The 22,375-nt window shown below is 43.8% G+C and overlaps 1 protein-coding gene across 1 annotated transcript in view; it reads right to left on the bottom strand.

Annotated features, from left to right (window-relative positions):
- Nucleotides 1–22,375, bottom strand: part of LOC135376012 (uncharacterized) — a 225,637-nt gene that overhangs the window by 140,830 nt on the left and 62,432 nt on the right. The window contains exon 2 of the mRNA XM_064608629.1: nucleotides 4,276–4,361. Within this exon, the coding sequence (XP_064464699.1) occupies nucleotides 4,276–4,361 (86 nt within the window). The remainder of the gene's footprint in view (nucleotides 1–4,275; nucleotides 4,362–22,375) is intronic.

Genomic DNA, 22,375 nt, shown 5'->3' with positions numbered 1-22,375 from the left:
CTCAAGAATGCTTCTTCTAGTGAACCCATGAATAGATTTGCATAGTTTGGTGCCATTTTAGTGCCCATAGCGGTGCCGTTGACTTGTAAATAGTGGCCATCGTTAAATTCAAAGTTGTTGTTCTTTAGGATCAGTTCTAGTAAAGTAGATACGACAGATGGATCACAAGAAGAATCAGAGTACTTTGAAAAAGCCGCCTCGGCTGCAGCTATGCCATCATCGTGGGGAATATTGGTATACAGGGAAGAAACATCTAACGTAACTAGGAGACTAGATGGGGGTGGCTGACATTGATTTAGTATTTGCAGGAAGTGATTGGTGTCCTTGATGTACGATGGTAGTCGCGGGGGTATGTCCTTAAGAAGATGATCTACGAAACTAGAGAGTTTTTCAGTGGCTGTCCCATTGCAGGAGACGATTGGACGTCCGGGGTTCCCCGGTTTATGAATATTTGGGAGCATGTAGAATCTACCTGGCTTTGAGTTACGGGGAAGAAGGTATTCATATACCGCCGAATCGATCTTCTTTGCGGCCTTTAGTGCCTTTAGTTGTTTTGTGATATCTGAAACAATCTGTTCCGTGGGATCAGTGTCTAAAGTTTTGTAAAGCGTGGCACAAGCCAATTGTCGCAGTCCCTCATCGATATAATCCTGCATATTCATTACGACAATTGCACCACCTTTATCTGCCCTTTTGATTATTAGGTTTTTCGTTTTTTTAAGATGCGACAGACTACTTTGCTCGGCTTGACTCAAATTTGGTTTGGTTTTGCGGGAAGAGGGATTATATGAAGTAATTATATCTTTTTGAACTGCTTTTATATATATATCAAGAGCTTTTTCGCGATTGGGCTCTGGCGTAAATTCACACGGTGGCTTGAAAGGTTTGGGTGTTGTATCAGGCTTATCATGAAAATACTCTTTCAGACGCATACGTCGGGCAAAATTATCTAAATCGAGATGGAGTTGGTATTCGTCTACCTTGTTATTAGACGAATACCAACTCCAAACTGTTAGGCAATCGTTTCTTTTTGTCTTTCTTTGTATGAGTCATCCGTAAGTATTCAGTAACCTGTCTATTGTCCAACTATTGTGTTCATGAGTCTATTGAACTAGGCAGATAGCAAGAGCACCGGGTCAGTCACAGACACTTTTCTCCATCCTCAGCCAATCTAACTTGTCTATCTACCTTGCCTATCTTGCCTGACTGTGACTTTAAACAAACTGTTTTATGACCACAAAATACTTGTGGTATTTTGTGTCAATTATTAATGTTAACCTTGTCACTCTAATGAAAACTTTCACAACGTTTTTGCGCATTATATCCTGTGTGGCTGCTGCGCCATACAAAATGTGACCATCACCATCATCAACTATATTTCCTCACAACTTCAATTTGGGTATTATAATACAGGTACAAATACATAAACATGAGTATTATAATATAAAAGAAAAATACTCAAAACCATTACAGGAACAGTATTATGATACAAAGCATTGCTAATACTGCCCACTCGTGCGCCATAGCCACTGTATACTCTGAATTTACCAACGACTTTCCTTGAATGTGTTTGTGCCACTGGTGAAGCATTGGTGGCGGGATACGATTACTTGAACTTATTAAGGTTGTCGAACGCGATCTCGTTATTTTCTCACATTAAATGTTACGTCTCACGTTACAGTATAGGAAATATTCCTCCGGAGTCAGTGTATTCCAATATGTTTATTAATGCTCTTTGCATGCTTCCCTAGAGAAGGTTCACAGGCGATGAATATTAAAGCAATTTATTATCTACAGCGTTTGACAAGTTTAGGGGAAGTTATATGATATCTTGTTTATATTTTTAATAACCCAAGCAGCACACAATATTACATATTGCATATACACCACATTGCCTGGTCATTGGCGATACTGGTCCAATGTGGGTCCCATTTCGCCAAGATTTTCCGCATATTGACTAAAACTGGGCAATATGGGCCCCATATTGCCCGTTTACACTCCATATTGACTGAAAATACAGAAAATGGTACGTACCCGTGTTGCACAAATGCCCAAGCAGCACGGCCAGATTGGACGTTGAAGCGTGTGAAATGCCCAATTCAATACGTCGTTACATCCAACAACTTCCCGCAGATGATACACATTGTTTGAAACAGTCAACATACGTGGCAATCCCATTGTAACGTTCACTAGAACTCGACAAATCGACTTTCCACGTGCTGGAAGCAGCCGCCATCTTGCTTCGCGATGCCAATGCCAATCGGCCGAGTTTGAGCGAAGTCAAGCGTCCTAAAACTAATGCGCATGCGCGACAGCGGGATCGGACGTTTCATACGGGCTAAAATGTCGCTGGTTGCTGTAACGATAACGGAATTGCGGTAGGTCAAGTAAAAAACGCAATGTTTGATAGGAAGAGATGACTCTTCTGTAAAGTTAGGTGCTTTCAAGGTGCTGCAAGCAGTGCGAGTTGCTTTGGCGTATGTCCGTCACCGTAACGAAAGTGTTTCGCTCCTTTGTACTCTAGGAGCGGGTTCGAATTTTGTGGTTCGTAGAATGTTGCGATCCAAATGAAGGCTTCTGAGGGACCATTGGCATTGGCAGCTCCAGCACCAGTTCTTCGTTTTTGGGCCGATGCGGTGTTTTTTTTTTTCTTAATTGTATGCAACGCGGTTCAATGAGATCTGCAGAAACGAAAAGGCAAAAAGAAGAGAGAAATAACATCAGCGGTGGATATTAAACCGGATAATGCTTTATTATTACACGGACTCCCCGTTGGCGTTAGCACAGAAATATTGGCAATATTGGCGCAAAACGGGCTTGCGAATATGGGAAGCCTATATTGGTCCAATATGGAGCGTGGTTGCACTCCCCATATTGGTCGAATATTGGAAATCTTGGGAGCCCATATAAGTCCAATATTGGACTAATATTGGTGTGCTGCTCGGGAATATATATATGTTTACTGATAAGTTGTTTATTACTGACATAATCTCGTATCGGTAGACACTCCCTGAGTTATTTGTTCGTAGTTTTCGATATAATCCAAGGATTTTTGTAAGAGAATCCTTCGTGCGACTGGAATAATGGTAGCAGGGGGTAACAACAGTAACTTCTTTTTCCTTTTATTCCAACTCCCATCAGACCTAAGGTTTGGTGCAGTATACCAACAACACTCAGAAGGCTGTCTGTCCTTCTTTGAGCCGTTTGCCGTTGCGAAAGCACGAGAAGACGTTACGCCATTCTTCTGACCTCTTGCAATCTGATGTGATGACACGGCGCGTGACCGGTTGTGATGGCAATGGTGCCACTTGATCGCAGAGAAAACTGATCAATCGGTCCCAAATAAGCTGACGGAAAAGACGAAGGTATTCGCAGATACTTCGACCAAAATAGGGTTATTATACAAATCCAGTCTTCTGTTTGAAACATCCTGACGGGAAAATTAACCAAATGCACATATGCGCTATGAGCATTAAATTATGTCCGAAATGCGCATCCTATAAACGTCGAGATCAATGTGAAATCATACGTTTTGACTGTAAGTAATCGTATACTTTATTCTGCATGTTGGCTATGTCAGGGAACATAAATATTGCACCGTCTTTAGGGGTTGTCTACAGAAGGATACGGAAGCGGAAAAGTAGCGATATCATATTTATACTTTTACCTGGCAGCTGTATCGCGCTACTTTTTAATATATGTAGCGTCGCTAGTAATGGACTACCATTTTTGCGGGGCAGCGGGTAGCGGCATGCCGTTAATTCGTCTTGGTAGCGGGTACAGTGTTGGACAAAAGCTTGCGGCACACGCATTCCTTCCTCAGTGTGACATGCTAGCAGCGACTGGTGGATTACAAGCATATGCCTAGGTGACCATGTCACATGTTCCGTACAGTACTGTTAGCTGCTAGCTTGTCACTCAAAGGGAGGAACGCGCCGGAGCACGTACAACGCTCGGCAACAGGAAAACACTTTGCAACGTTTGAGTGGAACCATTCACTAAAACTCCCTAATTGTTGTATTGTTGTCGCTTAATTTCTAACGTTTCACTACACTATAAACGTTCACTAAACAATATCATGACATTCACATCTTAAAAACTCATGCATACTTTACATTGCGCTCTCCAAGGGGCAAAATGCATCAATTGTGGTGTTGTAATATCACAGTGTCAGTTAAGGAACGTTCCAAATCTACCACTTGTGTGTTGCATATGGATTCCGTTAATATGAGGCTTACTTGCTGTGGTATTTTCAACCCAAAATTCTGTACTTACCGTGTTGTCCTTACACTTGTCTGGGCAGTAGTGAAACGGTAGCACAACCTTGCCTAAAAATGCGGCGCACTGTTGATTCTGTAGTCCTACAAAATAAACAATAACATACAGCCGCCTTATTTTAACATTGATGATGGGAGTGTCTCATCGGGTGTACCCTGTTACCCACTCTTAATAATAAAACTTTTGAAATCCACGCTAAGAAATCCAACCTTCAAATCCATCCCTTTGAAATTCATGTTGTCAAAATAAATCACATTGGGTCTATGCAGTTCAGTGTGAAGCATGGTTTCACGTGGGAAAATAAGTGTTTAAAGTGACAGTCCGGTCGAAAACATAGGTCTGGGAAACACCACCTTATGATTTCTAATACTCCTCACAACAACTGTGCAAAATATTTAAGAAGAAATCGTATCGCACGATTGATAATCGATTTTTTGCTATACTGCAGTTGGTCCTGAGTAAAGGCAGCAGCGAGCTCTCGCGTGACGTGCATAAGAGCAATGCCGCACGTGACTTGCGGATGCCTGTTTGCGCGATAGTTGATCGTTGCGTGCTAGCATTTGTCCATTATGATGTTTTTGAGTAGTAATCACGCGTTATGTAGACTAAAATGCAGAGTAGCGCCAATGTAAAGACAGGTATCACGACGCAGCCTTCTGTTCAGTACACTCATAGACAAAAACACCTCTCTGCATTCCTAGCAACGGCGCAGTCCTCCGCTCCACTTTGTCCGTTGGGGACGTCATGCTCACGTGACGGCTGACGTACATAGAGGATCCTTGGGGCAAGAGTATGCGAGGGAGAAAAACGAAACCGGATGTCTTCAGAGGAGTATTTTTTATTCGATATCTCGAAAACCACGCCATTTTGTGAGCTGAAACTTTCCACACAGCATGTAAGCCTCCGTGGCAGTTGGAAAAAATCAACTTCCGGTTTTCCCGGACCGTCCCTTTAAAACCTTTAAAAGGGTCACACTCCAGAATAACGAGTCTTTATGCAATTCTGTGTCGTATTCAGCATGTATCTCTCAATTATTCATTAATTTAATTAAGTTATAGGCGTAAATAACTACGCGTATGAATACTAGGAAAACAACGCTTCAGCGGTTCGGTGTTCGGCTGGTTTGGCTACCATTGGGAACGAGGCTATCTGACAAAATGGAGTAACGACGCAGTCGTATGCTTCATACGTTGCGGATGTGCTGCATAAAAAAGATAATCACTGCAAGCTCTAATAAAGCATATGTCTCTTCTGCCGATTTCGTCAGGTATTTTTCAGACGTGTAACGACTTGGTGTGCTGACACGCGCGTGCAACTCATGAAGGAATTCATGGGTGAAGTGACATTGATGCAGTCGTAGTGTCGTAGTGCAGTCGTAGTCGTGAAGTGACATTGATGCTGTTTTGGACAGGACATCGGGTAGCGAAAAATGTCCAGGATGAGCAACATATAAAACGTACCGCAAAGCTGCTGTGTCGACCATTTGTCACAACGGTAATCACGTAAACATCATGTGAACGTCTCTTGCTTTCCTCGGCCTCAGCCTACGAAGAATAGCTAATGTTATGTTTGATAAGTGCCGCGAAATGTGATTCAGCAAGGTAAAACTGTGCCGGGAACACCGTCGTAGGAGGGAGGTGTTTAATTAGATCACAGAGAAAGATAGCAAAAGACTGTTACTGGTCATGTAGAAAGCAGATGACCAACAGATCAATGGATTGTACAAATTTTCTTCCTGTCAATGGACAACTGACATTTTTCTCCCGTCTATACTCAGAAATGTTGACCCAGAGCTTGGTTTCTGGATGCCACAAAACACTTCTCGCCGAGATGGTGCACTGTGACTCATGGACTGTGACTCAATGGGGCATTTACAGCTCAGTGGCGTTACTACCTCAGGCAAGTTGACTGCCTCAGATGCTGTCACTGCAGTGCTCTAGAAGACCCAGAGCATATTCTTCGTCATTGCCCATGAGATAACCGTAGGGTGGGTTCAACAAACCTCTTTAATAGAAGGCTGAACGGGAAAGAGACATGGCTTCAACAGCCCAAGAACTCAAAGAATAACTGGCACACGCCAGAGTAGAATATGGTGCTCTCGCGCATCTTCTTCTTGGTAGAAGCAGCACTACCAACCTTCCCGAACCACACTCTCCGAGTCTCTTCGTCAACTGGACTCTCGCCCCTTCTCCTATCGAAATTGCTCGGTCCCTGGCCTAATCCAGCCCAGCAACGCTCTGCGCTCAAAGCTCTTCTGACATTTCTGGACACCATCGGACTTCGATCGTTATTGTGAAGGGGCACGTTATTTTATTTCCCACTTTCCCACCAGCAATGGGGTAGAGTATCGCCTGTGGCGATGAAGCTCCCCACTCTCCAAAGCCAAAATAAAGTTGTTGTTGTTCCTTCAAGTATCGATCCTGAAGAGTCGCCTCAGCAATCTGTTTAGCTCTGACTGGAAGAGTGTACATGCGAAAATTTTGCAACGCATTAATCTCGTCGTCCACAACGTTGAAAATACCTTCTTCCATTTGCTGATCGAACTCCAGATCGGGACCTTCGGGCAACCTAGACAGGCCATCTGCATTTGCGATGTTCGTCGTCGATCTAAACTGTAAGTCGAAGGCGTAGCTTATTACAATGATGGCCCACCGTTGCAGACGACTCGCCGTTGTCGCGGGAATGCCCTTTGAGGGTCCAAAAATGTTAACGGCTTGTGGTCGGTGAAGAGTGTAAACTCCCGTCCCCACAAATACTGATGAAATTTTCGGACGCCAGAAATAATAGCAAGGGCTTCCCGTTCTACTTGAGCATATTTTGTCTGGGCTGATGTCAGTGTCTTCGAAGCGTGCGCAATCGGTCTGTCTTCGCCGTTGAGGCGATGAGACATGACGGCCCCAATACCTTTCGAAGAAGCATCCACCGCCAGAAATATGTCCTTCCGTGGATCATAATGGGTGAGTACTTGAGCGGAGGCGAGCTTCCTCTTGATTGTTTCAAACGCATCTACGCAGGACGCAGACCATTGCCAAGATGTCGACTTCTTGAGTAGGCTGGCGGTGGGCATGTTCAAAATCGCTGATACTTTTTTGGGTGATGGTCGGAAACCTTCCGCAGTAACCACGTGTCAGAAAATACTCAACCTGCCGCTGCAGGAAGGCACATTTCTTCCTCTTGAGAGTGAAGCCGAACTCGCGGAGACGTGACAAAATTTACTCTAAGTTTTCCAGATGCTCTTGTCGTTTCGGCCAGTCACGATGATGTCATCGAGATAACAGGCTACACAAGGAATCCCTGCGATCACCTGTTCCATGGTACACTGGAAAACGGCTGGGGCAGATGCGATGCCGAAGGGCATTCGATTGAATTGAAAAAGGCCCTTGTGAGTATTGATCACCAAGATTTTCTTAGCTTCTTCGTCCAGTTCCATCTGTAGGTATGCTTCGGACAAATCTAATTTCGTGAACCTTTCACCACCATTTAATGTCGCCAGAAGTTCTTCAGGTCTAGGTAACGGGTACTGTGCGATTTCGATCTGCGGATTCACAGTGACGCCGAAGTCTCCGCAGACTCGTACGGCTCCATTTGGCTTGGGCACCACTACAATGGGAGTGGCCCATTCCGACACCTCGATAGGTTCGAGCCCCCCATTCTGTACTTGCCGTTGCAGGTCAGCTTCAATCGCTTCCCGAGACGCAAAAGGGATCGGCCGGGGCTTGAAGAATTTCGGCTCAGCGTCTTTCTTGAGATGAAGGTGGACTAAAGTCTTGGTGCACCTTCCTAGTTGGCTTCGAAAAAGATCCGAGTACGTTCCTAAGACGTCTTCCAACTTCGGAGCTGTCGATATCTTTCCCAAGAATAATGTGTTGAGGTCGATGCCAAGCTCACGTATCCAATCCCGTCCAAGCAGATTGGTATGTTCCATCCGGGTAAAGAGTGCCTGAAGCTTTTCTACCCTTCCACCTATGGAAACATCGAGATCTGCTGCTCCACGAAGTGGTATCTCGTCCTTATTGAAAGCACGAAGACGGTACGGAGATTGGTATAGCTCTGGCTCACCCAACCTCTTGAACGTCCTTTCATCCAGAAGTGTAGCTTGCGACCCCGTATCGAGCTGCAGGATGACGTCCTTGTCTTTGATACTACAAGCAATGAACTTCCCGTCTTCGTCGTCCGCAAGAAACACGTCGGACACAAGCTTCACCTTCCGAAAATGTTTACCTTTCTTCCGCGTTCCCTGTGAAGCGGATGAACGACACATTTTCGAGATGTGTCCGGTTTTGCCACAGGCATGACAGTCCTGGTTGCGGAATCTGCACGTTTCTTGCGAGTGGTTTGAATTTCCACACCGGAAACGTCGTTCCTTGCTCTCCGGCTTGACTGTCACCTTGTGCACAGAGGGTTCTGCATGCAATTGCTTGGACTCTGCCTCCGCGGCCAGAACACTTTCAGCGAGCCGGATCGCTGTGTCCATTGTCAAGGTCGTTACCAGAACAAGTCGCGTGCGGATTCGCTGGTCTCGGAGGCCTACGATGAACGCTGTCATCAGGGAACATGCTCGGACGTCAGACTCTCCTTCATATTCACAGCGGGAAATGATTGCCGACAACCGCTCAACAAAATCCTTCACTGACTCACCGTCCTCTTGACGATTTGAGAAAATCTTGTATCTCTCAAACTCCTTGAACCGTTTCGGAGTGAAATGGTCAGATAACTTTGCAGTAAGATCCTTGAAAGGTACCTCCATGATGTTCCTCTGTTGCAGCAGGTTATAGAGCCTCTTGAAGACTGCCGGACTCAGCGACGAAATTAGAAGTCCACTCTTGTCCGCATCGTCCGTGACCGTTGCCACACGTATAGCCGCTAGAAACCTGATTTCATAGAGGTTCCAGTCTTCCTTGTTCCTTCCAAACGTTCCAGGGCTGCGAAACCGCCGAACACCATCGTCCGAACCTGCTCTGGTTGAAATAACTCGAGACTCATCCCCCAGCATCTTCCGTGAAGTCCTTCGCTCGTCCCCAGTTGAGATAAACGTAGGGTGGGATCAACAAACCTCTTTAATAGAAGGTTGAACAGGAAAGAGACATGGCTTCAACAGCCCAAGAACTCAAAGAATAACTGGCACACGCCAGAGTAGAATATGGAGCTCTCGTGCATCTTCTTCTTGGTAGTCGCACCACCACAGCCCACAATACCGATCTTTCCAAACTGCCATTTTCGTATCGCTCAATAATCTGGACTCCTGCCCCTCTCTCTAAAATTGCTTGGCCTATGGCTAAATCCAGCCCACGAATGCCTGGCCTCAAAGTTCTTTTGACTATTTTGGACTCCATGGGACATTATTTCCTTCCTCAAACCAACAGCAGCTATGGGGTAGAGTGTTGCCCGTGGCGATGAAACTCCCTGCCATCTCAAAATAAAGTTGATGTTGAAACGATTAACTCCATTTCTTATAACTTTTTTGAACAGCATCTGCAACTTGTGCGCGGTGGGTTAAACAACTCTTGTAACTAGGTGTTCTATGTAACCTAGGAATGCTGGTATGTGGGTGAAGTGGCTAGTTTGCCACAGTACTAGAAATAGGAACACAAATGCCTGATAAATCTGTTACAGAATCTGGGCCAAGAGGCTGAACACTTCGAATGATCACAAGTTTTAGTATCATGCAGAGGAAGACAGAGTAGAGTACCTTCAAATTTTGTACTACTTTTTCTGAATTAGTTGTAATTATGCTGCAACTATATAGGCAGCAGTTAAAATGCTACTCACAATTGCCAAAACTTCATGCTAGCACTCAATTCTTTTTAAAAACTTTGGTTGGTGATGTGATGAATGTTTCGGTGACTTCCGTAGTCCCGGTTTCACCAACTCTGATTAACTAAACCAAGATCAAGGGTTGCCAATTCTTGAACTTAACACACACTTCTTTTTGCATCGGTGATGTGGTGAATGTTTCAGTAATAATAACTCCTTTAGTGAAGCAAAGAGTTTAATGACCGTTCATCTTAGTTCAGATGGTGAAAAGGTTGGTGAAACTGGGTCATAATGTAGACTTTGTGTTCTCGTGCTGTACAATGGTTTTTAAGGATTCAACTACGAAAAAGGTTAATAATAAAAAATTATTGGCATAACTATTTATACCTACATACATACATGTCCCGGACAGAACGTAAGGAACTCAACAGAATATAAATGTCATCATGACGTTGGTGGACAGACTGAAACCGAGACAAATGGGAAGGGGAGGGCTGGGTTCCACGAATGGGAACTTGTTCACTTGAAAGAAAAGTAGGACCGAAGGTCGCGTGCCCTTTCAGAGACCACTGTAATCCCCTCAAGACCGTGCCTTTTAGGCGCGACCTTGTCCGTCCCTAGATTTGAGAGTAGCTCAACTGCACCAAATTGGAGGCGCTGTTGAACAGTATGATGTCATTTGTTTACAAACCGGAAGAGATATATTGATGCAGCAGGATATAAAGTCCACATACTTCTGTGCAGTTCTGTCCATTTTCTTAAGCTCTCTGTGTTTCCTGTGCTACTTCTGCAGCTGTCCTGGAGGAGATTCAACCCACAATTTGGGAAACAGTACCTATTTCGCGCCCATTCGCCATACCCAAACCACAATATGACAGTATGTGTTGCAAGTTTGTTCAGCCTTTTACAAACTTATTTATACATACTGCATCCATTATCATGGCTATGGCGGAACAAACAGTCTGCAAAGATTTGTTCAAAGTATGTTCCCTGTTTCCACCACCACCCCTGTTTGATAACTGTAGAACGCAAAAAGCTGTACTGAAAAAAGTCTATACCTAAACAGAGGGTACAATATTCAGATGATGTGCACAGCCTAGTGAAGAGGATCCTGGGAGGACAAAGTATGAATCGTCTAAGCTGATTCTCAGCATACTGGTTAGTGATAAACCTAACAGCCTTTAACTGAACCATTTCCAAACCATTTCCAAGGCACTTTGTACAAGGGTTTTGTATGCCAGCAGCGTAGTGTCAGCGAAAGGTAGCTTTCGTGTGCACTTCAAGACGACAACTTTTTAAGAGCCTTAGAAGACACGTAGCTAATGTGCGATTTCCACTGAAGATCGGAAGAGAGGTGCACACCTAAATACCACAAACCCTAAGCTCAATTGATAGTAGGACCAAGATTACAAGGGAATATATTGAGGTTTGTCTTGTTCACAAAAGAAATCATTGCACACTCTGCAAAGTTCATCTGTAGCTTCCATGGCCTACATCAATTATAAACACTGCAAACGACTCATTGAGCATAGTTAGTCCACGGTACGGAAAGTGAAATGCATCATTGCCCATTGTGAACATGGTCCTGCAACAGTGCTTGGGGTTTTGCATTTCTCACTAGTTTCTTTTATCACTTTGGTATGAGATGATTAATGCTTTGCCAATTCAACACGAACATAATTTTACTTTAGAACAACTTGTTTGCAAAGCATATGTTCTTGTATCGACTTCCTTTAATCGCTCCAGGAGTCTTTCTCTCCCGTAACATATCTCAGCAGGTGCAGCATGTCATATACGGCAGTTTCCTGGAGAGCAGCAATCTTGCTTGACGTTACCTGGTTGCCATTACAGCACTGTGGGGGCGTCATGACCGCGCCCATTTATATGCGCTGCAACCATTACGGCAGTGTAGGGGCGTCATAGCCGCGCCCACTGATATGCGCCGCAACCAATACCGCAGTTTCCTAGAGAGGAGCTATTTTGTCTGACGTCACCCGGTCGCCATTATAGCACTGTAGGGGCGTCATGGCCGCACCCGGTGATATTGCGCCGAAACCACCGTATAGGTAACAAAATTTTGGCACAGTATTTGCTTGATATATCCAACAAGCAGAGGTATCGAATCTGTGTGCCAAAATGGTGTGCCACGTGTCCGTGTAAAGACGAGTCGCTTAGATGGAATAGGTACACACTTAATAGGTACACCATAATACTACACTAATACTACAATAATAATACACATAGGTACACACATAGTAGGTACACCTTAATACACCCTTTAGGGTAGCCCTAAGGTAGCCCTAGTAGGGTACACCCTAATACACCCTTTCGGGTAGCCCTAGGGTAGCCCTAGTAGGGTACACCCTAATACACCCTTTAGGGTGTATTAAGGGTGTAATCCGAAAGTGCGATAACTCACTCCCTTTAGGGTGTAATATAACATCCCTTTCCACAGGCTATACCTTCAAAAAAGGGCGTAATTTGCTACTTCAAAAACGCCCTTTACACTCTTAAACCCGTACCTTTTATTGTAACTTTTAGAAACATGTAACTTCTGTATAGACGTAGATTTCGAGATTTCTTATAGGTTACACCACTGTAACGTATATTTAGAGGTTAAAAGCGACCAAAGTCATGTCTTTACAACACGAATAGAAGTTACATCTCGGAAAAAACAAAAACATCTTGTTGTAACTTATAAATGTACCCTCTACTCCGACACTGTAACTTCTAAGCGAAATCTCCAACGATAATCTCTTTGTTAGTTTCTTATCGTTTGTTTTCCTTTTGTTTTTCAGCATAATGCCGCGTTTCAGCCTCCCATTCGAGACGACAGTTGCGAATCTACGCTGTTATTTTTTATCTGTTTCAGCGTCACCTATACGTCGACTACATGCTATCACTGCTGTATGAACACAGATTATAAGTTCGCAGTCTGAAATACAGATAGTATGTTTCTTTCTAAAGGGTGGAAAACAATTGTCAATGCCGCAACCACCAAGATTTCCGATTTCGCTGCGTAGCCGAGCCTGGTCTAGGTCTATCCACACTGAGAGCGGTTTCCTTGAAACGCTTAACGCTCGTCGTCCGTCCGTTAACAAGCGTAATCTGTTTTAATCAGTGGTTTTCCTCGCGTTTATCATGGTATCGTCAGGAACACCGGAAAAGCTATATGTCGCTAGCAAACAAGTATATTTTCGGTGTTCTGAGGGGAAAGTGTAGTGAGTGCGAAGATTGCAAAGAATATATAACCGAAAACGAACGTCACCACCGCAGCCCTAATTCACACACTTCATACACTGGGTAAGTGTACATTTTCTAGGTACTTGTCTAGGTACGTGCGTTATTTTGATAGCAAGAGCTCTTAGCGCATGTTTGTTGTGATTATGACAAGCGTTTTGCGGTCCTGCATATGAACGCCACTTACGCTTGCTACTTTTCTGCTCTTACTTGGTCGCCAAGTCAATACACCGGCGTGCATTTTGCGAGCTGCGGATATATGCATCGAGATATATAATTCGCAGCTTCCTACTTGTTGTATTCTTACGATATTCTAAGACTCAATCGCGGAGTGAACGCCTTCCCGCATTTATGCTGATTTGTACCTTGTGCTTTGTACGGATTTGAATGGTTCCGTAAATGTTACTCTCATTGCCCAAACTTTTGTTCCCAGGATCCCACATGCAGGTTCACATACCGTCACCAGCGCAATGCAGTACCTCACAAACTCGTCCCAGAGCGCCTCCAACGCTGATAACGCAGTAATGTAGTGTCTCCTGCGTTACTGTACACTCATATTCCTCAAGGTTGTGTGCGTTTTATGTAATACTGTATTGCCATTTGCGCTCGCCTCTGCAACACGAATGTGGAATAAATTTTTTTCTGCTGCAATTCTCCATTTCGTTGGGTGTGTTCAGCTTAGCAAACATAGGTCAGTTGTTTTGACTCGCTAGCTTCCTCGCACTTTTATGCATTGCTTCTCACTTAGAAGATAGTTCTTTTTTCCACATACATGGTAAAGCGACCATGGTTTCTCCTCACATCAGAATCGCACTAGTGCACAATGTGTCACCTCTCTACAGACTTCTGTTTTTGTAATATACATATGTTCAAGATCTCCTTTTCTGCTGGTTCATTTTGGTACCTTGGTGTGTTCTGTAAATGTCTGCCGATATCCCACGCACAGGGTGTTTGTTTTTATTCGCATCACACCAGCGCTCATTTGACAGGTGGGTTATGTTAATTTTCGCAAATTAACCCATCCGTAGTTACAAACATTTCCGACATTTCCTGACGCATGTGTTTGTAACTACGGATCGACTAATTAGCAAAAATTCACATAACCCACCTGCCAAATGAGCGCTACTCTGTTGCGAATAAAAATGAACATCCTGTATAAAAAGCCGCACGTTGGCGTAACCTTTACGGGCAGGTGCTGGATTGAAGGCCGTAACCTCTAATTAGTGGGTTTCCTTGTAACTTTTATAAAAGGGGTCGCTCAGAGGGTACCTGGTAGCTTCTGAAATAGAGGGTAAAATATTGCGATTTTTTACCCTTTACTAAAGGGTACGGAGTTAAGAGTGTAGGGTGTAATCCTAAAGTGCGATAACTCACTCCCTTTAGGGTGTAACTTAACACCCCTGGTAATATTACACCCTTTCAAAACGGTGTTGCTCATCTGTCAAGTAACACATGTGTTACTTGACAGACAGATGCTATAGTTCCCACAGATGCCAGCAGCCAGAAACTGTGAATCCATGCACATGTTTGCAGTCCAATAAAAGAGGAGTTGAATTACGCATACATAATTCAGGGGTGTCCCTCACTGCTAGTTACTGTGGACGCAAGAAATTTCCACGAACGCCAAATGCACAACCACTGCAGCATTTGAGAAATGCACCTGAAAAGCAAAGTCCAGACGTAGGTTAAGCATACAGCTTCTTTATTTCATAATGCTTGGGGTCCAGTTGCTACTGCAATTACCTAAAGTGTACAATCCTTTGTATTGCTAATGAGGCCAAACCACACAAACACCACTTATCAATACTAGAACCGTAATTACCACCAAAGCTATATATGGCATGAAACTTTGCATCAAGGAAAAAATGGAAAAAATGCATCAAGGACATCGTACTTGAAACACCAAATTTTATTGGCGTCCACATACCTTTAAATTGCATCCAGTACATTATCGTTGGCCGAATGGAAAGCGTACACGGTTCACTAATCCCAACACACACATATGGGGGACACGTTGCATGTACACACAACCCCTCAAGCACCAGGCAGGCACTGCAAAGCGCAACCAAGATCATCCTTAGTGACGAACACGACAGTTTCTCAAACGAAATGGCCGACGGACAATTGTCCGAGCAAGTGGCTCCAGACACGCTTCGATGTGAGAAGCAGTTGCAGTTTTGCACGCGTATGCGTGACCGTTGAGACAGGAAGCTACCTGTAAAGAAACCGAAGTGACTATCACGCTGGTATTGCTCAAACGTGGATGCTAGTATGATACAGCTTTTTGCGACTCACGACCTTGCAGTTGATACAGTCCCACGTTCATCTGTAACGAAATAATACAATTCGCTTCGCTTGTAATGTACATCGTCGCTTCACCGAAGTAGCCGATCCACTGCTGCCGCCATTTGCAATGCGTCCATCGTCTGCGACAGAATGTACTGCGATGGTTAAACACAAGTAAAACGCAGGCGTCGTACGTTGCATCGCAGCCAGGTTGACTTACCCTAAGCAAACATTAAACCTGTACTAAAAAAGCAAGGCTGTCATCCTCTCAAAGGCGAGGTTGCAGCGCACACAACTGCACGAACGCAGCGACGAATGCACTGCGGTAGAATACGGGGTGCCACTGCGACGTCACTCCTCACGGGTGGATCGCGGAAAAATGTAGTACGCTCCACGAAGGCACACATATTCAGCCGGCACACGCATTATTCAACAAGTGCACGAGTACACGGCTCAGGAGGCACACATATTATTCAGCGGGGCACACATATTTGGCGATAGGGATCGTTGTGCTTGCTATTTGATAACTGTTACGGCTGTGTACCGGCTGTACTTTCTGAGGGAACTTTTTTAACCGGCACATGTTCGTCACAGGATTTAGAGTGTAGACTCAACATTTCTAGCGAGGTGCCCCATTGTATGCATCTGTAAGGAGCATGAAGCATATCATTGCGCTTTCAAAAGAAATACAGTTCATGTACAAAGCTCTATGCCCGCTACACCTATTTTACGCCTCTTTTACACCCAAGCTCAGTGGATGTTGTAAATAACGTGTTAAATTATTATTACACCCATTTAACACCCCTTATCCAAGGATGTTTCTTCGAGTTGGTGTAACTTGGGAGTAAAAATTAGTTTACACCCCAATTACACACGGATTACACCCTAAAGGGTGTTTTAAATTTAAAAGTGTATAGCACCTTGATGTTGAATGCAAGATGTTACAATGTTTGACAACATATATGTCATGGGTTAAATGAAGAAGTATATCATACACATCAGAAGAATGCCAACACTTCAGTGCTTTACATTTACCTGTAACTCTAATGTTTACTCTCCCTTCTATTGGAATTATGTATTTCAGCCTCATTTTTGCATTATTGAATTTTAATTTGGCAATCCTTTCACATGTCTTGTGATAGACAGGTTAGCAATGTAAGCAGTGTTTATGTGCCTCTCACAACCTGATCTTTTTATGTCTGAGGCTCTTTTTGTGACAAGCGGGCGAGGGTGCCGGCAGCACACGTTCGCAAAAATGCAGAACCAGAGACACACACACACATACAAAATTTACAGCATAGCACAGCCCCAATCATTTTGTCATGTCCGTTTTTCTGTGTCGTCTGTTCTACATTTGTTAATTTTTTTTTTTCGTGTGTAGTTTCTGGATTTCTAGCCCAAGAGCAGTGGCTGTAGAGGATGCTGAGAACATGTGAAGCATATATTTTCTCATTCCCACATTATGCTGTAAGCACTGTGAAATACAACTCAAAAGGAATTTAATGAGAGATAACTTGTCACCAAGATTAGCGTGGGAACATCGCAAAGGAAAAATAATTCTAAACCATAATGGATTGCTATTTTATAGGGTTTATTCACATGAAGTTATCCGTAACCGCCACTGCCGCTAGCAAGCAGATGTTCTGCCGTCGGCCGCCATATTGTAGGTCCCTTCCAAGTCATTACCCACATCGCAGTCACCGTATATTTGGCGTTTCAAAATTATTGTGCTATGTGATTTGTAGCATATCCAAGTAATATCCATGTTTTCGACGTTCATAGTCATCCACAAAGCATATGGCAGCGTACGAATGCTGGTAAATAACTTCGAGGGACCTACAGTATGGCGGCGAGGTGACGTCAGTGAATAAACCCTATTTAACGGTACATGAAAGTTGATGAAAGTTACTCAAATAATATTAAAGAAGTAACCGTGCAAATTATGAGTCCAACAGTGAAGCTGGCTGCAGTACACTACAATGTGTCACATGTAACAATATCAGTATACCTTACTGTTTCTAAAACTGACACATGAACCTTAGGGAGGCCGCAATAGTCAAAACGGGGCTTACCCCACTTGGCGAAAAGAGAAAGCAGATGAAGTGAACGCAACATGCGACAAAACCAAGGAAACAATCTCGCTACAACTGCAATATATTGAAGCTGTTTTACAAAAATATAGGTTCAGTTCAGCGCACAAACACTCGGGAACCAAGCTAACGTGCTTCCCGTCAGGTCCCGTGCTGCTAACGTGCTTCCCGTCGCATTATTTCTCACTGTACCATGACAAGACCCCCGAAACCTTGCTTGCTCATTTGTCATTATTTGGGCCTGTAATCCACATCAGGGTTCGGAAAGGCTGCTAAGTGCCGATGGCCGGCACAAGAAAGACGTGTTTGCAATGGTTTTCGTCCCCTTGCGGTTCCAGCGAATATACCTTTTTTGCTGCTTCCTTCCTCTCTTTTTTTTTTCGCCTTTTTTACTGCTGTCGGCTCGTAACGGAGCCCTGGCTTGGAAAGCTGCTCCCGTTTAATTTTGATATCGTCGGAAATTGGGGTAATGAGGGGCTTCGGATTGTCGGGGCCGGGGGGACAGTCCACCACTCCTGGAGTTTTCACGGTGGCTCTGCCCCCCCCCCCCCACCCACTCTCACTCTGGGGACCCCGCAACTCCATCTTTCGTCCACATGTCTCATCCGAGAAAGATTTTATTTCAGCTCTTTTACCGCAGAATGAAAATTTACACCGGTTTAAAAAGTAGTACGTAGAATACGAGTAAAAAACGAAATTCACCCGAAGGGGAACTATCTACGTGATACTGTATGTGCATACCTATACTACGCGGAGAGCAGTGACATGCCATGGAGCTGCCTTGCTTATATTGTACAAGAAAACGCAGACTTGCTCTCCAGCACAGGACACTGCCTTCTTTTTGGTCAGCGCAGGGAAGCCTTCAGTGGAAGCTCTATCCTGCAGCGAGGAGTTCGCTGGTACGTTTGATGACTCGTGAAGCTTATCTGGCCTTATCTGCCACAACCATAGCTAGAATAATCGACATAGCGTATAGAGTAGCAATAAACACCATTTGCCGAAGAAATCAATGCACTTTTGACGATAATATGAGTTCTTAAAGAATGAGGAAACACGCCATCGCTCGCTCACTTCTATAAATTTGTCTTACCGCTGCTTACTGAAGTCTGCAACTCAACGATGTAACTCACATCTTCATTGCAGAAAAAGTAAGCACATGCTTGTTATTACTTGGTATACAATTGAAACTTGTTAATGTGATGACGGTCATTCTCATGAATTTTGGTAATAAAACCATTTTAGGATAAAGAACACCTGCCAAAGTGTAAGCTATGAAAAGTAGTAAATTGAGTGAGGCATTTTAAAATACCTTTTTGCCTTCATCTTTTCAATGTTGACATAGATCTGCGTGTGTAACTGTCAATCTGGGCTATTCCAGCCAAAACCAGCCAGATGTTTAGCTTGGCTCTCTTAAATATCACTGAAAAAAATTGTGTGCAGTTTTTGGACGATGCATATATTCAATGTAAATCTTTTTTTCGCATCATTTTGTTTTCTTGAACAATGGGGGCGCATTAAGCTGTGACGAAATATGAAAAAGTTGTCCCTTACGAGCTTCCTTCTGACATCTACATATACATCATTTGTGCGCTTTCCTTGCCTGATGTTAGAGGGGAAGCAAGGGTCTCCCATCCCAAAGGGCATGTAGAACGAGAATAAATCTGGTGACGTGGTGAGAACTCAAGAACAGAGCACATTTTGAGTCAACTTTACGATAAATTTCTGGCAAATTAGCATTCTTGAAGGAACCACAGATTGCCCGTGCTTGTAAACTGCTGCATGGGAATTAGCGCCACATAAAAATATCAAGCTGATCGATATTCATTGTTTAACCAAGCCTTTGAAAATATCAAGCACTTGCAAAAAATTACTTTTTTTTTCAGATAGTATATTCACATATAGGTCGTCTAACAGAAATCTTCCCTTATTTGTATAACCGGTCCTCTCCTATAACATATTGAAAATCTACAGGTTTATTTTTCTATATAAAAACAAAAAAAAAAATGTCACCAGAATGTGCTGCACCTTGTTCGTCAGTTGAGGTCGTCTAGGAAGCAAAAAAAAACAAAAAAAAAACATGCCTTTGTGGCTGTCTCCTGCGAAACTCGACACTGTGCTTTTCCATTTTGAGAACCTACAGCTGTATTTGTTCTTTCGCAAGAAAAATGTTTCGTCAGCTCATTCATATCCCATCTGTATGACGCTATAGCATACTTTGAACAAATTTTGCATTCTACTGTTCTGCCCAGTTCTACAGACTAGCTGGAGTCGCTGCTTCATAACAGTTTTGTCAACATTTATGATTGTTTTCACATACCTGAAGTCATCTGGAAAGTGAACAAATCTCATCATTTCAAGGACATACCCTCTCCTATAGCAAGTTCAAAATTTTCTGGCATGTGTTTTCGGTAGATCTTATTGCATCAGCTGACCATATTGGCTCAGATCATGTCAGAATGCGACGCAACAGCTTTTGGAAACCATTTATGATCTCCATTGCCCCCCTCCCACAACAGAAAAAAAAAGTCCACAGTCTTTCTCTCAGTGGAAATAGGTGTTTTTGCAGCATTAACAGAAGGTGGATCAAAGTAATAGTACCTCCTTGTGGCCTGGGTGGAGCATGCCACACTGTGCTTTATGTCCAGTCATTTCTTCTCCAACCGTATGTCTTTTGCAGTAAGCCACAACGTATGCAGTCTTCATGCTTCCTTTCACCCGGAAGAACAGCTTACAGCTCTGCAGGCATCAGAATATCTGCACGCAATGGGGGGCAACAATCTAGCCCTATAAGTGCCAACTTTCTAAATGGTACCGCGAACACAGTCATAGTGCCCTTGATCGCGGCACAAAGCATTTATGTCGAAGTCATGTTTGTCAAGGCAGAGCCATGCTTGCCAAAGCCAAAGGGGGAAAGTGATGCTTATGGAGGGTTTTATTATGCCTTGCGGCTCAGTATATGGCTTCTGCTTTTAGCTGAAGCAAACCAATAAAAAAAATGTGAGGAAAGAAATATGCCACCTTCAGTCGCCATCGACCAAGCAAACTAAGGCAATAAAGGTGGTTGTTATTCACTCTGCTATCTGTTAGTTTGGATCTGGATTAGATTGGATTGGAAAAGAAAGAAAAATATGGAGAGGTTAGTCCCGACCCAGTCAGAACTGGCTACTCCAAAACGCGTTTGTTGGTAAACAAAAAGAAAGAAAAAGGTCCGCTACGAAAAATAGGACAAACAAACAAACAACCAGTAGTTTGGATCTGTTAGTACCAGCTAGCTTCCTTGTAATGTAACATGTATGTGACCGCATGGAGGACAAATAGGAAGAATTAGCAAATCTGGCGTAGGAGCTCTCAAGGAGCTCAAGGAGGTTTTCTTCAACTCGGACATCTGATAACCAGAATTTGCACGGTGTATCCACGCGAATAAAAAAGATGCAAAAATTTCTGTAAGAAAATTTCATGGTTTTTAAGACCTTGAAAATGGTAATCTCAGGTTCCAGGGTATTCAAAGACCAGTGAAAACAAAGTACTTGAAGTATTATGTCTAGATACATCTCTGCAGCTTTTGCATGCCAAATCCTTCTCTAGGAAAGTGCGCGAATCAATGAGGATGTTCCTGAAATTAGAATCTTATTTCGTTACACTTTGAGATTACCGTATGCTGGTTACAAAAAATGAAAGCACCTCTGCTGACTTAAGTTAGTCATCCGAGAGAAAATAGTTTTTACTTGCAAACAAACAAACAAACAAACAAACAGTTTCTTCACATTCATATGCAGCTTATTTGCAGAAAGGCATTTCGAGAGCCTGTCCAGTACCTGTTCCCTGCATTTATCAGAACGTAGGCTCACAAGGAAAACCACAGGCAGGAAAGTACACAGGCAGGTTCCGATTTCACGATTCTACGGTTCTGAGGCTGGAACACACACAGACGGACAAACACAACACATCCACAAGGTATCGGGCTTTTTCGTCGATCGTCACTTTTCAACTCTCCGATTTCACAACCAAGGCAGCCCTGCAGGAGAATGGCGATGTCCGCGACAATGTTCATAATATAGCAGGTGTCCATAGCTGGAACCAACACCGGGAACTGATTTGGTGACAATACGACATACTAAAATTTGACAGGCGAGCAGCAGAACACAGCATTAACTGCAGTGTCAACAGAATCCTGATAGCCGGCGAAAAATACAGTAAACGATTCGTTCGGACTCGGTACTCTCGTTCCCAGCCCACCGCAAAGAGCCATACCCTGCGGGGAACTATTTTGAGACGCGGGGGCCAAAGGCCTTGGTGGTGGTGGTGGTGATGGTGAAAGGGCTTGGCGTTGTCGGCCTCACGTATGTGGGCAACGTCACGACTGACGCCCTGGGGAAATGTGCGTCCTGGGCGGACTTCTAGGGGAACTAGGCCAAAAGCCTTCGCTGCTCTGAAGCTGTCGTGCCTGTCGACCAATCAGAGACGATTTATTTTCAAAGTTTGAATCTGAAGCGTTTGTATCCCAAAAGTTGATTTTTACGGCTTTATCTTTACATCTTGGATTTCTTCGTGATTTATTTTGGGGAGTTTATTCTCGAAGTTTATTTTGCGAAGTGTAAACCAGAGTGATCCCGTTTCATTGCTATCGGCGTGATCGGTTAACGAAGTCAAACGAGGGCATCGGCATCGTCGGCGCGTGTGGACGTGTGCTGTGACAGCTCCGCTGTTAGGCTTAAAAACCTTCTCAA

This window comes from Ornithodoros turicata, unplaced genomic scaffold (assembly GCF_037126465.1).
Source record: "Ornithodoros turicata isolate Travis unplaced genomic scaffold, ASM3712646v1 ctg00000969.1, whole genome shotgun sequence".
NCBI lineage: Eukaryota > Metazoa > Arthropoda > Arachnida > Ixodida > Argasidae > Ornithodoros > Ornithodoros turicata.
This window is presented reverse-complemented; position numbering and strand designations above follow the sequence as displayed.